Here is a 17,849-nt window from a genome sequence, read left to right on the forward strand (position 1 = left end):
AAATGGATAAAAAGAAGTACCCCTTAGGGAATTTATTCACAAAGACGTAACAAATTTTTCTTTAAAAAGAAGAACACGGAACGCATACCCGCTCCCAAACAGAGGCTGTGCTTCACCACTGAGATGTCCGGAATATCTCAGTTCGCTGTAACGGCAAACAGCCTCAGGCGTGCCGGGTAAGTTGCGGCTCTCTCCTGGATCAGCTCCCACGTCACTACAGCATCAACGCGTTTCGGGGGTCCGCCCCCTTTCTCAAGATATCTTGAGAAAGGGGGCGGACCCCCGAAACGCGTTGATGCTGTAGTGACGTGGGAGCTGATCCAGGAGAGAGCCGCAACTTACCCGCACGCCTGAGGCTGTTTGAGATATCTTGAGAAAGGGGGCGGACCCCCGAAACGCGTTGATGCTGTAGTGACGTGGGAGCTGATCCAGGAGAGAGCCGCAACTTACCCGCACGCCTGAGGCTGTTTGCCATTACAGCGGACTGAGATATTCCGGACATCTCAGTGGTGAAGCACAGCCTCTGTTTGGGAGCGGGTATGCGTTCCGTGTTCTTCTTTTTAAAGAAAAATTTGTTACGTCTTTGTGAATAAATTCCCTAAGGGGTACTTCTTTTTATCCATTTGTGATTGGTCTGTTGGAGTCCTGAATCCTGAAGACACCAGATAGGACTAAGGAATATAAAGATACCTTTCAGTGAACGGTATTGGTTTTTTTAAAGTGAGTGTCAGTTTCATAGTGAGCACAGCAAAAAACGGAGATTCTGTTTAAACCGATCTCACTACTGACAATCAGCTGGATATCAAGTTAGCATAACGATCACCAACTGCTTTAATCAATACTCTCTATATTATCTACTAAGATATCTATTAGTACTCTTATGATTGTTCATTTTTATGTGCAAAGGATAGAATAATTTTTATTGTGTTGTGTATATATAGACATTATCCGGATTTAAGGGGTTTTTAGCGCTGTACACTCCTCTCCAAACCTTTTTTTGTGCACTTTGCCAACCTGTTTCATGCCCAAAAGCTTGTTGGCCCAGGCAAAATACAATTGGGTCACATGTATAGTGCAGGCAAAAAGATGAAGAAATAATGTTTCACCCGTTCATCCTTTAAAAAAAAGCTATATTGGTTTCAAGTGGCCCAAATCCATTTAACCCTTGTAATATTACGGCTACTTATTCAAATAAAAAAATTAGTACACGTGCCCACTTTGCTAGCCTATATCATGGCCAAAAGTTTTGTTGGCACAGGCAAAATACAAACCATCTTTGTGTAAGGGGCAGGATTTCTGTTTATACAATGTTAACTGAGTGATCCAGCTTTATTTAATCGTTTTAATACAACATGTTCTGAATAAGAAGCTGGAGCATGAATAAGAAGTGAATAAGAAGCTGGCCAAATAAGAATCTAACTTCAGCCTCGTCTCCTGTGCAAGAATCAAGCTTTTTCTTATTTATTTATGCAACATCCAGTAGCTCTGCATCATTACCCTGTCACAATAGCACCATTGTTCTTTCCACCCCAGCCAATCAGAGGCCATCGTGTTATTACAGGACTTATAAATAAAACAAATCTATGTTCCACCTCCTTTCAGTTTGTATAACACACACCTCCTATCTGGCAGTTACTATGTTATTATCGAGGCTGCCCACTTCCGAGGCGGGCGGGCGCGCGCAGGCAGCAGACGTGTTTATTGACAAAGATCCTCCTGCCTGCCTGGGCGAGCGGTGACTGAGCGGCGCGGTGTGTGTGGTGCACGTTCCCCCGGATTATTATTAGTGAAACGGGCGGGCAGGTCACTCTCGGTCCCACCTCCTCCTCACTCCTGCGCTCTGTCTTTCTCTCTCACTAGTCTCTCCTCCGTCTCTCGCTTATTACTTCCTCTCGGTTCCCCTCTCCCGGAGAATGAGCTCTTCCTCTCTGGGCACTGACACTCTCCCCGGCAGCAGGACGCAGGAGGGCGGCATGAAGGTGAAGCAGAGCGGGGGGCAGGTGGTGGCAGCAGCTGGAGCTGGCAGCACGGAGGAGCAACTGCTCCGGCAACCTCACATCACTCCGGAGGATGTGCTCTTGTTGCAGAAGATCACAGCCGGTCAGTGCAGCAGCCTCCTCCTGCGATGGAGAGCAGGCTTCATCCCTGTATTGTGGATACTAATCACGTTCGTGTATTTAATAACCTCATGCATTTGCTCTAGTTAGGTTTTACCTGTTGAGAGAGCAGCATATACCTGCTGCTGTGTGTCAGAGATCCAGTGCCCTGCACCCATTTGGTGCCTTGTACATATAAACTGATTTATTCTGTTATTATATTAAGTTGCATTTGTAAATAATTCTATATAAGGCGCAAACATATGCGCCAGTGATGGGCAACAGGCAGCCCTGGGGCCTGATGCTGCCCACTGTGCCCTCACCTGCATTCCCCAGCTTCTTCTTGCTTGTTGTCACATTTGTTTTGTTATAGCTTGTAATTCTTATTTAAAGGGCGTGCTGATATCTAATTATAGATAGGTATTTCTCTCACTAATCAAATGTAATTCAGTTACTATTGAGATTAATGTGTGGCCCTTTTGAAGGGTGGAGGGCTGCCCGATGGGCCCCCAAAGGGAATCGGGTTGTCTATCGCTGGTATACATGATGTTTGCAGCTGTAAATGAGTTCAATGACTTTATTTTAAACAAGGTGGTTTTGGCTGTGGGCCTTTCTGTTCATGCTGGATTCTCTGCATATTTAGCTGCATGTTAGCCAGCTACATATTGATGTACATATTTTGCAACATGATACTACATAATAATCCCTGCTCTCGGCAACAATAGATGCAAGGACACTATCTTCTTTGACCTAAACAACACAATTTGCCCCTCCTCTTAGTAAAATTGTGTTACATGTCTGAACATTACTGGTGGAAAGGTGTCCTCAGTGCACGCTGTGAACAATAATACTTCCATTTGCTTTAGTAATGATACTTTGGGTTTTCAAAAGAGACAAAAGGGAAGAAGATGATTCTGCTTTACTCCTGGGGACATGTTGCAGTGAGAATACACACAGCATTTTGTCATGTTTTATTTGCAGCATCTTTTTTTGTGCGGAGATAAAATAGTTCATGGCAGGGTTTCCCAATCTCTGTCCTCAAGCACCCTAACGGTCCAGGTTTTAAGGCTATCCATGCTTGTGCACAGATAGTACATCTGTTTGATTATACTATCTAAGTCACCTGTGTGTAAGCATGGATATCCTTAAAAATAGAACCGTTTGGGTGTCTTAAGGACCGAGTTTGAGAACAACTGGTTTATGGCCTAAATTTCCTATTTTTCCCTTTAGAGTCTCAACTTTATTAATTTAATCCACCAATGTTTTCTGCTTTGTCAGGTGTGTGGAGGTGGCACATGGTAATGTGCTTTTGTAGCACAGTGAACAGAACACTAACGTCTATGTGCACACATTATAGTAAGACAATGCATTGCCTAATTCCACAGGTATGGTTTTCGTAGCATGTGGCGCATGGTGCCTGGGAGATTAAGGGATTACCCATTTTAATCTGGTTGAGGGTTCCCATTCGATTTCAGAGACGGTAGGGGAGTTAAAGGATTTTCCTTTTATACATCAACTCTCTGCATGGGTAATTTTATAATACACGTGTCAGCTAAAGGAGGGATATGAGTTGGAGGAGGAGACATCCCTAATCACTACACAAGTGTTCGAGTGAAAATTACCCGATGCATAGATTTATCTCTCTATATACTTGTTTTATAAATTTCTTTACTTAATAAAAATCTTAAATTATTCTTGTTCTTCATAAAAATTACATTGAACTAAATTAAACTTGCAGTTGCACTGTTTCCATTTACCTGGTTTATATAATTTGTCTGCCTTGGCTTGTTTTCTGCATGTCCTCAATCAAGTGTTTTGAACTGAACTGAAGGAGTCCTATTGCCTGCTTTTTAGTGGGGATATGCAGTGACAACATCCCCTATGCTGTTTTTTTAAAATCTAATTTTTAATTCTTGTTACAAGTTTGAAACAGGAAGAATTCATTTCACAATTTATTTATTCTAGAAGGTTTTTATATTTTTTTACTTTTTTTTTACTGTGGGGCCTATTTTGAGAGAACGGCTAAATGTAAAAATATGGTTGAGTTATCAAGATAAAGGTCTTACCATGTCTATGTGCCAGTCGAAGAGAAAAATAAGATTGGGGTAACAGTTCGGTTGTTGCGGAGCGGCATAGTTCCCATGTAATGTCTATGGGAATAGCGTGCGCCAGTGACAGGAGGGAGTAACGGCTAAAGGAGCGCTTACTGCTGCAGCCATCAGAGCTAACTGCCGCTATCTGTTAAGGAGAAGAGAGCTGTCTAAGGGACTGTGACCCAGAGAGCCTGTTCTAATAGGCCCTACACACTGGGCGATATTACTGAAAGATATGAGCGATCTCATTCATTAATGAACGAGATACCATTCATATTTTTCAGTGTGGAGGTATTGTTGGTGCCCCGTCGCTTGTGCATGCAGGCCAATATGGACTATCTCGTCCATATTTGCCTGCACTGCTATGGAGCCGGGGGAGGGGGGGGGGAGAGTGAAGAAACTTCTCTCATACCCCAGCCCCCCCGCCCCTGGGTCGCCTGTCGGCCTTATCCGCCATCGGGCAGCTCGGCGGCGGATCACATAGTGTGTAGGGCCCTTGAGCCTTCCAGTGGATGGATTTGGAACATACTAGGCGGTTGGGGTCCCGGTCAGACCTCCTGTTGGTGTACGCTGCGCAGAACTCTCACACAGGCAGCCTGCTCTGGGCCTTCCACTGGGTGGATTTTGAGGAAAACTGTAATAACTGACCGAATAACCATAATTCAATGCCCTGAAATAACCATAAATCAGTGAACTAATATAAGTGACAGAAATGGAGGTGGAAGACAAAAAATGTTGTGTACCCAAATGTCTTGGAATTGCAACATTGATAACAAAAGGAAAGCTTTAAACCCATCTCGCAATGGAAAAGTGATTATAAAATTTAACAAAAAGAAAAGCTGGGGATCAGGGCTGCTGCTGACACCCCAAAAACGACACTGGGCAGCCACCTCATGGGTGTGTTTGAAGATCTACTAAGCTGCTAATTATTTTTTCAATATGTTGACCATTACATCCACCCATTTTTTCCCTAAGTTCCAAAACCCCCACTATTTATTTAATGTAAAATAGATCATTGCTGAGTAGGTAATAAGACCACTCCATTTCAGCTCATCTTATTGATTATGGTTTCCCATCAAGTTTATCAGCTGCATAAAGGTGCACCTCCCCCCCCCAAAAAAATAAATAAATAAATAAATAAAATAAAATAAAATAAAAAATGATTCTTTTCGGACAAATTCTGGGACCTTTGTCTATAACCTCGGCTGTATATTATTACAAACTGGAGTTTGAATGTAAATGTCTATGTGCTGGATATTAATGTGTTTAACAAGCCACATTGCAAATAATCTGTAAATACTAACTATCCTACTCATGGATGTGAGCTCTCCATGCAGGCCCCAGTAGGGTTATCTGTAATGGAACGCCTGTAAGTTTGGGAATTGGCAGGTGGGAAGGGTTATTGGGAAATAAAAATGTGAAATTCATGGGGGTATTTCTCAAAACTTGGAAAGAGAGAAAATTGTGAGAAATAAAGTACCAACCAATAAGCTATTCAGTTGTTCACCCCCTTGGGCACGCATTCTGTGTGCGTGTGCCCATTAGTATCGGGTTTAGATGCGAAAAGCAGCTAAACCCATCTAAAGACCTGGTTAGTTGCACTCAAACTACCATTTGTGAGCCCAAACCACGGAGTTCTCACACATTTCACCTAGCACCTCAGGAGACTGCTAGCTGAAATGTTCCCTCCCTGCTGTATGTGTCCCCCAAATGGAGCAACAATTGAATTGCTGCATCGGGCCCATCTAGTTTATTTGCACATAAAGACCATTTGGGTTTATTAACAATTATTTATGTTACGCACATATTTTACGCAACAACTTACTGATAATATTTAGTCCCTGCCTCAGTGGAGTTTATAATACATATACGTATTCCTTCCTGCAAGAACAATTTTCCTGAATATCAACATAAAAAGCTTTATGTAATGTGCTTATGGAAATTAATATAAACTAAATTAAAGAGACCTAGGGTAATATTCAATTGTTATAGCACGCCTGCCTGATCTCCCATCTAAAGTGATGGGAGATTACGGGGCGATATTAAATGTCTGTGTTTTTTTTTTTTCTTAATTACCCTAATCGTGCCAATAGAGGTTTGTATTTAGCCGCATTAAGCAGCTAAACCCGACCAAAGTGCTGGGCGCGATTGTGAAAAGTGCCGTTTGGGTGCCCAGACGGGTCACTTTTTGTGCATTTCAGATAACCACCCTGCGGGTGCGAGCTGAAATGCAGACGCCGACAGCCATCGCGCCCGAAATGAGCTACAGTTGAAATGCTCAATTTGAGTGCCATCTACTGGCAGCCGGCGGATAAACATTCCGCCCAAAGAATTCTTGGATACATCTCCTGGTATTTATTTTTTGTAGACCTAATTGGGAATTCAATTCAGGTGTATTTGAAAACCGCACTTGGATGTGGTAAAAGGATAAATTGACAAGAACTATAATAAATGGAAATTTAAAAAAAATAAATTACACTATATATTGTAGGTATACAGAACACATTATGAAAAACTTATTTTTAGCTAGACATACTGTATATGATGCACAACATTTAAAAACAACATAGCTGTCAAAGCAGCACAAAGAGAGAGATTGGTAGACTGGTGATCGTGGACAGTAGTTTTAGGATTGCGCTACGGAGGTGTTAGAGGAAATACATCCATTCATACAGCAGCTGCTCAGGAAGACACCTAATCCAGGAACCAAAGTTTTATGCAAAGGGCCTCTAATCTCTTCCAAGAGACTGGTAATATCCCTTGTTTTCCAATTGCTTCAAAAAAATTTCATATGTGAAAGTCAAATCTCTTATCAACTTTATCACTGCATTTAAGGTTGATTTGTGTGGTTTATCCACAACTTTGAACCATTTTAATGGATTTGTTTCTCTCATTGGACAGTCCTAAATAGTCCCTGAATCACCAATCTACCAAGGTCTCTGTGCTGAGACAATAAGATAATTACCGCGCTTATGTATGTTTATGTTAGCAGCTCCATACAATAAAACCAATGATAAAACACTAAATAAGAGCGTAACCCGTAAAAAGGACTGTCAAACACAATTTAAATTGGGGTGTTGATACCATCAATTATCTCCGTTCCACCACCTTTTCAGAAAAGAGCTTAAACATTGTTATTAACCAACATATTTTTATTACAGGTATGTGCGTTCAATACACCATATAAATAATCAAGCGCTCTTATTTAAGGTCTCTGTGCTGCTTCCACTGTTAAATAACGCATTTAAAACTAAATAATAGCAGCCTATTGGAACTCTGATAGACACACACCAGGCTGCTATTATTTATGGTGCTGGTTCAGCGAATCCAATTTATCACCCATTGGAAACAGTAATTGTTCCATAGTGTTCCCTTTGTTCATATGCTTCATTGGTCCAATACAATCGTCGGTAGCCATATATAAAGTTCCTGTTAGGGACCTTCATTGATTGAAGATTTTTATCCGATTTTATTAATTCTGTAGTAATTTCCCATATGGAAAACCGATCTGATACTTACCCCTGAAGTCCTTTCAGACGAAACGCATTGGGTTCTGTCATTTTATTATTTCATTTACCACCATCTGAATGAATATCTGACAAAAGCTGTTTGTCCTGTTCATGTTGGATCAATCAATACATCAATGTAAAATCTGCTGTTAATCTGAGCTTAATTGCTCTTATGTGTGGTTCTATAAAATAAATTTTATTTATTTTAAGGAGTTTGTGTTTTACAAAGACTTTTAGATTACTGGTACTATACAGCTGTCTTACACATTATCATTTAGTTGTTAACAAACACCATTAGCGCCCTCAGAATTGTATATATGTGTATGTATGTGTATATATAATGTGTGTGTATGTATGTATGTATGTATGTATGTATGTGTGTGTGTATATATATATATATATATATATATATATATATATATATATATATATATATATTGCTCAAAAAAATAAAGGGAACACTAAAATAACACATCCTAAATCTGAATGAATGAAATATTCTTGATAAATACTTTTGTTCTTTACATAGTTGAATGTGCTGACAACAAAATCACACAAAAATTATCAATGGAAATCAAATTTATTAACCCATGGAGGTCTGGATTTGAAGTCACCCTCAAAATGAAAGTGGAAAAACACACTACAGGCTGATCCAACTTTGATGTAATGTCCCTAAAACAAGTCAAAATGAGGCTCAGTAGGGTGTGTGGCCTCCACGTGCCTGTATGACCTCCCTACAACGCCTGGGCATGCTCCTGATAAGGTGGCGGATGGTCTCCTGAGGGATCTCCTCCCAGACCTGGACAATTTAGAAAATTGCAGCCAAAGTCCAAATTTGATCCAGTGACGAATAGTCCTTCAATCAAGACCTTTTCCCGTCTTATGGACAGTGTGGTTAATAAAAATGATCAGAAGATGGCAGGCCATAGTAATCTGACGGGAACTGAGCGACAGGACTTAAAAAATCTACAGTCTCTCACTGACATTACTATTAGAAATGCAGATAAAGGTGGGGCGATAGTCGTTCAGGACCTGTCAGATTACATTGCCGAATGCTATAGACAATTAACTGATGTTGATATATATGAAAAGTTAACACAAGATCCTACTGTAGAATTTAAATGTGAGCTGGACAGTGTATTATCTAGGGCAGTTTCCAATTCATGGATTTCTAGTGAATTGGCTTTGGCTTTAAAAACTGCATATCCTATTGTGCCCTTATTTTATACACTGCCCAAACTCCATAAGGATCGTAAAAACCCCCCTGGCAGACCAATCATTTCTGCCAGTGGGTCTCTATATCAACCAGTGTCCGTATACTTGGATGCATTGTTGAATCCTTGTGTCCAGCAGACTGTCTTATCTTAAGGATACTAATGATTTGTTGACTCGTCTAGATTCTTTGGGGCAACTTCCGTCTGGTACAACATTTTGTAGTGCTGATGTTGTGGGATTGTACACATGTATCCCTCATGATTTGGGGATAGCCGCAGTGGCGGCATTAATTGAGAACAACCCTATCTATGTTGGCCCCCCTTTGGAGTTATTCATCGAGTTATTAACCCTTGTGTTGACTAGAAATTATTTTTTATTCAATGGAGAGTTCTATTTGCAGAAGCTGGGCTGTGCGATGGGGTCCAGTGTGGCCCCATCGTACGCGAATGCGTTCATGTGTTGGGTTCAGAAACCCCTCCTATTGAGCAACCCGTACAGTCATCATGTACGTCCGGTACATAGATGACTTGTTGATTGTGTGGGGAGGTTCTAGGGAGTGTTTACAGCAGTTGTTGGATAATCACAACACTTCTTCTAGTGTTGTGAAATTGACCTATAGTTTGAGTACCACTAGTGTTAATTTTCTGGATGTGAACATTGCACATATTAATGGTCAGTTGGTTACATCATTATATGTCAAAAAAACAGATCGCAACACTGTTCTTAGAGTAGACAGTTTCCACCCCCCCGCGTTGAAACATGGATTGCCATATTCCCAGATGCTTAGAGCGCGACTTATTACCAGTGATCCATCCATGATTGATCAAGCTCTGGAGGGTATGGTATCCAGGTTTCAATAGAGGGGATATGATAATAAATTGTTAATGGACACAAAACACAGGGTAAGTCAAATCCCAAGGGAGGTGGCCTTAAAGGGCAAAATATCGGCTGCAGATGATCAGGGCAGGATTCCTTGGGTAAATAGGTTAACTGATAAAAGTAGGAGTACAAGTAAAGAAATTAAAAAGATTTGGCCTATTGTCAGTACAGATAAGGATCTACCTGGCCTATACTATACTCGGATTATGCCTGCATATGCCAGGGGGAAAAACCTCAAAGACATGTTGGTAAAACTAGACGTAACAGAATTAACAAAACCAAAATCTCAGTCACATTTTTTATCACGAAAACCTGGGTGTTTTAGGTGCATTGGATGCACCACAGGTCGTTCTTTGTTGGTGGGTGACTTCATTTGCCACCCTAGATCTGGTAAAAAAATATACTATTAACTTTCCACTGACGTGTACCTCACGTTTTGTTATTTATGTTCTGTCTTGCCCATGTGGCTTGCACTACGTGGGCAAGACAGAATGCCAGTTTAAAGAAAGAATGGCCAACCACAGATCAGCTATACGAGCAGCCTTGAGGACCGGCACTAGTGATCAGCCAATGGCTCATCACTGTGTTCAGGCTTCACACAGCATAGCGAGTATCAGAAATAAATTAATTGATCATGTCCCGGCATCTATACGGGGGGGGGGGGGGGGCGGTAGGGGCAAAAGATTGCTCCAACTTGAGAGCCGATGGATTTTCAGGTTGGACACATTGGCCCCTAGGGGGCTAAACGAACAACACGGTTTACTTAGTTTTTTGTAACCTTCTTGTAAATTAGGTCCATATATTTCCTCTTGTGTGGATTTTGATATTTATATGTGCAGTACAGGTTCCTTTCCTTATTAGCCTCTTATTGAATTGATTTTCCAAGATGCTCACCAATACTACCTTGTATAACATGCCATTTTGGGATTTATAAGTAACTGTTTTCTAACAGTGTCCCATACCTTGCTTTTAAGTTATGTTTTTGTATATTTGGTTTTGTATGTTTTTTGTCTATATAGTTTGCCTGCATAGACCAATATTGATATAGGAGATTAGGTTTGTTATGCGGGACGTTTGTATTATATATTTCACTGCAATGTTTGTTGGTTACCTAGGTAACCGTTGTTGCATGACGCTCTCCTCCCTGCGGGCGCCTCCTGATGACGACGCCCGCTGTACGGAAGCAGCCGCACAGTGAGTGATGGCAGCAGTCGGCGTGGTGGACTGAACGGAGGCAACATACGCAGGTGTGGTGAGTTATTGCTTTTACAGGTGGGGGGAGGTCCTGGTGAGGGTATATATTGTATCTTTGCATTATGTTGTACATCCCTGATGACGGGCAGTGGCCCGAAACAATTGTAGGATGCATCTTCATTAAAAAGAAGCACTGGTAACAAAGTCTCTGGAGTGCTGCCTGTTCTTCTGGTTATTATTGGATCCTGTATCCTAAGGAGGGCACCGGAGCAGATGCTATGATAGCAAGGGGAGTGCCGGCTATGTTGCTGATATATATATATATATATATATATATATATAGTATAAGTAACAATGAGCGGCACTCAGCAGGCTTGTAGTAGAGAAAATGCAGTTAGTTTAATCCGACATGTTTCGGGGACAACCCCGTCCTCAGGGCCTAACCAGCCAAATAAGTGACATACTGGAGATATAAATACACACATGCCCAGGTGCAAAACATAATAAACAATTATACTCACCTGTTCAGCGGCGCCTGACTCCCGCTCGTGGGTCCGGCATCCATCGCGTCGCCTCCCGCTGACGTCAGTGGCCGGCCGCGTCACCCGCCCGTCTCCATGGGAACACCCGGAGACGTCAATACGCAGCCCTGCCGCCCGCCCCTCACGGAGGACGTGTTGTTGGTATAGCCAATCACAGCTGAGAGTCGGGCCGCCTCACAAGTGTTGCATAGCAACCTAAAGGAAAATAATAATAAACGAAGAAAAAATGTGATGTGAATCAAAACACAGTACATGAGATAAAAGACAATTAAAAACAACAAGACGTGTACCAAAGGTACTAACCAGTGGGGTAACTCCTACGGCTGGCCCCTAGCGTCCCTAGACCCTTATATTAGAATATTAAATAGTATTAAGCTTAGATAACTTCTATCACTATACTGACCTCTTACTAGGAAAACACTAAAGAAAACACTGGATGCCTAGATTCTCGTTAAGACCTCCAGGCGAAAGTGTGCCTAATTGGAAAATCCAGCGCGATTCCTTCTGTAGAAGAATCCTGTCCCTATTACCTCCCCTGAGTGTGTTAGGTACATGATCGATCAATATGGCCCTAATGCTGGCCACCCCATGTTTAGCCTGGACACAATGCCGGGCAAAGGGTTGGTCACTCGTTCCTTTCTCGTGGGCTTTCTTAATAGCACTCCTATGGAGTGCCATACGTTCTCGAAACTGCCTAATCGTTTTGCCGATATAGGCCAGCCCACAGGGGCAAGTAATTAAATAAATCACGTGTGTGGTCGTACAGGTAAGTCGATGTTTAATTTGATAAATTTTGCCAGTGGAGGGGTGTTTAAATGATGTGCCCGTAATCAACGTGTTACATGTAGCACAGCCAAGGCACCTATAGCACCCATTCTTGGACCTGAGAAAATGACTCTCACGGTTTTTTGTAAGATCTGATATGTCCAACTTCATGACATAATCCCCTATGTTTCTGCCACGGGTGTGACTCGGTAATAATGATGTTTCAGCTAAGGTGGACAAAGAGGGGTCTGTCTGTATCATAGGCCACAAGTTTTTAGCTCGTCTCACCCTGTCCCTGGTTGCCGTGGTGTATTTATTGACCCAAGGGAGTTTGGGGCCTGGCTGTGACTGCAATCTACTACTGGGGCACAGGGCTTGTGCTCTGGGAATCTGTAGTGCCCGGGCCCTTGCACTACGCAGTTCCTTAATAGGGTAACCCCTTTCAGCAAACTTAATTAGCATCTGATCCATGGTTCTGGCTGTCTCATCCGGGTCCGAAGTGATTCGTCGGACCCGCATGAACTGTGAGGAAGGTAGGCCTCTACGTAATGAAGGTGGATGGAAACTTTGATAGGCCATCAGTGTGTTTCTATCGGTACTTTTTACATAAAGTGAAGTGCTCAATTGGTCATTAATAATAGTAATAGTAACATCAAGATAATTGATAGTGCTGTCATCTATCTTATAGGTAAATTGTACAGCATGTTGGGTACTGTTATGGTCTTCCCATATGGCCATGAGTTGTTCCCTGGGGCCCTGCCACAGCACAATGAGGTCATCTATGTAGCGCCTATAATAGACGACCCGTATGGCTATGGCAGGGTCCAAGGTGAACATTTGTTTCTCTACCAAAGACATGAAGGCATTCGCGTACGATGGGGCCACTGCTGACCCCATCGCACAGCCTGCTAATTGTAACCAGAATTTGCCATTGTACACAAAATAATTCCTTCTTAGGACCTTATCCAACAAGGACAAGAAGAATGTTATATCAGGGCCCTGGTACCAGACATTATCCTGAATCAATTGTCTTACAGCCTCCACACCTGCCTCATGGGGAATGCAGGTGTAGAGGCTGGAGACATCAGCGCTACATAGTAAGGTCCCTTCAGGTAGAGGGCCCAACTCCTGTAGCTGTACCAGGAGGTTAGTAGTATCCTTTAGATACGACGGCAACTTCTGTACACATGGGTTCAAGTATGCATCAAGAAACACAGATATGGGGTGATACAGGGAACCCCTGGCCGATACTATCGGTCGGCCAGGGGGGTCCACCAGGCTTTTGTGGACCTTAGGCACTGTATAGAACAATGGGGCCTTAGGATGTTCTATTTTAAGCATGTTACAAATCTTTGAAGGAATGATGTCTTGCCCAACCGCCGAATCCAAAAGAGAGTCCAACTCTTTCTTGTAATCTCTGGTGGGATCCATGGTCAAACGTTTGTATGTGTTGTTGTCACTGAGCTGACGTTCACTCTCCTTAATGTAGTCGTCAAGATCCTGTATGACTATAGATCCTCCCTTATCCGCCTTGCGGATTACTATGTCCGATCTGCAAGACAGTTCTTTAAGCGTTTCCAGTTCGGATCTGGTCATGTTAGTTGATATCGGTTTGTTCTCTGCATCTTGTTCCAACATTCGCGTGAAGGTTCGTATGGAAGGGTTTAGGCTGGGGGGATCAAATAGTGAGCGTGGGGCTATTTTTTGTACTTGCTTCGGTATCACCGATGTGGATAAATCGGGATCTGTCTCCATGTTGTTGAAGAATTCACTCCTTCTAAGTGATCTATTGAGACGATGCACCTCTACCTTCCACTCTAATGGGTCCGGGGGGACCGTGGGGACAAAGGACAGTCCTTTTGATAAAGTCCGGTATTCAATTTCAGTTAACGGAGTGGAGGATAGATTAAATACTGTTTCTTTTAAGGTCGAGGAGGCCTGGGCGCGGATGGCTCTCTGGTTTTGGCCCGCCCTCCTCGTCCTCGTCCGCGGCCTGCGTTGGGGGTGCGGTTGGAACGGGGTTCTGTCCCCTGCGGCTGTACTCCTAAAGGGATACGGCCTCCTTGTGAGTGAGACACCCCTGTGCTTCCTTCCGACTCACTGGCTGACGTGCTAGTGCCTCCATAATATTCGCGTCCTCTGCGGGTACGTTGTCGTCGATTTGGATGTTCCTGTGGAGTGCGTTGTCCTCCTAGCCAAGGATAAACCTGTCGCTGCTGGTAATCCCTTTGGACAATACCAAGTTTCTCCTTTTTAAACCGCACCAGGTCCTGGCGGTATTGCTCCACTTGGGTATTTAATTTGGATATCCAATCAGTGTGTGTGTCAAGTGTTAGGACCGGTTTGTGTTCTCCTTCAAACACTAAAAGTTGTTCCCTGATGCTGTTAAGTTCCCTGGTAGACTCTTCAACTACCAGTAGGATGAGGTCCATTGAACACTTGTTAAGGATAGCAACCCACCGACGGCAAAATGAGGTGTTGTAACGGCCTATTGTCGGTGAGTTGCGTATCCTGAAGCCCCGGGGTATCATGTTGTTCCTATAGTAGTCGGATAAGGATATACCGTGATACAAAAAATCACACTCCTTTTGTTTCATCCTCAGCCATTTTTTGTATAAATCATCATTACTACTTTTGGTGGTTTCATCCCCAAGCTTTCTGTCCACCAAGATAGCCCTCGCCTCAGCGTCTGAGAAGCTCAGTCGTTCGCTGGCATCTCGCTGTATCAATTCCAGGGCCGCATCCACTTCTGAGCCGGTATTAGACATCCGGGCTGGGTTTATAATTCCAAAGGGGTAGTGAAATAAACTGGGGTAACAGCCGTGGACTCCACTGGTGATAAATGCAGTTAGGTTAACTGTTTAAAACGTTGTTGGACCTGTGTCGGCAATTAGTGCACATAAGATAAAGATGTGGGGTGCCTTGGATTGAACCAAAGTGCTGGGGCCACCAGCCCACCTTGATTGCAGGAATATCCAAGCTGTTTGTCCCGGCACTCCCTGTTCATGTAGATGAATGGCTGCGGTGCCCTCCCAGGTAAGATGAATACAATCTCCCAGTATGCAGTATAAGTAACAATGAGCGGCACTCAGCAGGCTTGTAGTAGAGAAAATGCAGTTAGTTTAATCCGACATGTTTCGGGGACAACCCCGTCCTCTGGGCCTAACCAGCCAAATAAGTGACATACTGGAGATATAAATACACACATGCCCAGGTGCAAAACATAATAAACAATTATACTCACCTGTTCAGCGGCGCCTGACTCCCGCTCGTGGGTCCGGCATCCATCGCGTCGCCTCCCGCTGGTACAGCTACAGGAGTTGGGCCCTCTACCTGAAGGGACCTTACTATGTAGCGCTGATGTCTCCAGCCTCTACACCTGCATTCCCCATGAGGCAGGTGTGGAGGCTGTAAGACAATTGATTCAGGATAATGTCTGGTACCAGGGCCCTGATATAACATTCTTCTTGTCCTTGTTGGATAAGGTCCTTAGAAGGAATTATTTTGTGTACAATGGCAAATTCTGGTTACAATTAGCAGGCTGTGCGATGGGGTCAGCAGTGGCCCCATCGTACGCGAATGCCTTCATGTCTTTGGTAGAGAAACAAATGTTCACCTTGGACCCTGCCATAGCCATACGGGTCGTCTATTATAGGCGTTACATAGATGACCTCATTGTGCTGTGGCAGGGCCCCAGGGAACAACTCATGGCCATATGGGAAGACCATAACAGTACCCAACATGCTGTACAATTTACCTATAAGATAGATGACAGCACTATCAATTATCTTGATGTTACTATTACTATTATTAATGACCAATTGAGCACTTCACTTTATGTAAAAAGTACCGATAGAAACACACTGATGGCCTATCAAAGTTTCCATCCACCTTCATTACGTAGAGGCCTACCTTTCTCACAGTTCATGCGGGTCCGACGAATCACTTCGGACCCGGATGAGACAGCCAGAACCATGGATCAGATGCTAATTAAGTTTGCTGAAAGGGGTTACCCTATTAAGGAACTGCGTAGTGCAAGGGCCCGGGCACTACAGATTCCCAGAGCACAAGCCCTGTGCCCCAGTAGTAGATTGCAGTCACAGCCAGGCCCCAAACTCCCTTGGGTCAATAAATACACCACGGCAACCAGGGACAGGGTGAGACGAGCTAAAAACTTGTGGCCTATGATACAGACAGACCCCTCTTTGTCCACCTTAGCTGAAACATCATTATTACCGAGTCACACCCGTGGCAGAAACATAGGGGATTATGTCATGAAGTTGGACATATCAGATCTTACAAAAAACCGTGAGAGTCATTTTCTCAGGTCCAAGAATGGGTGCTATAGGTGCCTTGGCTGTGCTACATGTAACACGTTGATTACGGGCACATCATTTAAACACCCCTCCACTGGCAAAATTTATCAAATTAAACATCGACTTACCTGTACGACCACACACGTGATTTATTTAATTACTTGCCCCTGTGGGCTGGCCTATATCGGCAAAACGATTAGGCAGTTTCGAGAACGTATGGCACTCCATAGGAGTGCTATTAAGAAAGCCCACGAGAAAGGAACGAGTGACCAACCCTTTGCCCGGCATTGTGTCCAGGCTAAACATGGGGTGGCCAGCATTAGGGCCATATTGATCGATCATGTACCTAACACACTCAGGGGAGGTAATAGGGACAGGATTCTTCTACAGAAGGAATCGCGCTGGATTTTCCAATTAGGCACACTTTCGCCTGGAGGTCTTAACGAGAATCTAGGCATCCAGTGTTTTCTTTAGTGTTTTCCTAGTAAGAGGTCAGTATAGTGATAGAAGTTATCTAAGCTTAATACTATTTAATATTCTAATATAAGGGTCTAGGGACGCTAGGGGCCAGCCGTAGGAGTTACCCCACTGGTTAGTACCTTTGGTACACGTCTTGTTGTTTTTAATTGTCTTTTATCTCATGTACTGTGTTTTGATTCACATCACATTTTTTCTTCGTTTATTATTATTTTCCTTTAGGTTGCTATGCAACACTTGTGAGGCGGCCCGACTCTCAGCTGTGATTGGCTATACCAACAACACGTCCTCCGTGAGGGGCGGGCGGCAGGGCTGCGTATTGACGTCTCCGGGTGTTCCCATGGAGACGGGCGGGTGACGCGGCCGGCCACTGACGTCAGCGGGAGGCGACGCGATGGATGCCGGACCCACGAGCGGGAGTCAGGCGCCGCTGAACAGGTGAGTATAATTGTTTATTATGTTTTGCACCTGGGCATGTGTGTATTTATATCTCCAGTATGTCACTTATTTGGCTGGTTAGGCCCTGAGGACGGGGTTGTCCCCGAAACATGTCGGATTAAACTAACTGCATTTTCTCTACTACAAGCCTGCTGAGTGCCGCTCATTGTTACTTATACTGCATACTGGGAGATTGTATTCATCTTACCTGGGAGGGCACCGCAGCCATTCATCTACATGAACAGGGAGTACCGGGACAAACAGCTTGTGTATATATATATATATATATATATATATATATATATGTATGTATGTATGTATGTAT

The 17,849-nt window shown here is 43.4% G+C and overlaps 1 protein-coding gene across 1 annotated transcript in view; it reads left to right on the top strand.

Moving 5' to 3' along the window:
* The first annotated feature begins 1,611 nt into the window (after positions 1–1,611).
* Positions 1,612–17,849, top strand: part of UNC119 (unc-119 lipid binding chaperone) — a 168,565-nt gene continuing 152,327 nt past the window's right edge. The window contains exon 1 of the mRNA XM_063955981.1: positions 1,612–2,100. Coding sequence (XP_063812051.1) covers positions 1,914–2,100 — 187 coding nt within the window. The 5' untranslated portion in view covers positions 1,612–1,913. The remainder of the gene's footprint in view (positions 2,101–17,849) is intronic.

This window comes from Pseudophryne corroboree, chromosome 2 (assembly GCF_028390025.1).
Source record: "Pseudophryne corroboree isolate aPseCor3 chromosome 2, aPseCor3.hap2, whole genome shotgun sequence".
Lineage (NCBI taxonomy): Eukaryota > Metazoa > Chordata > Amphibia > Anura > Myobatrachidae > Pseudophryne > Pseudophryne corroboree.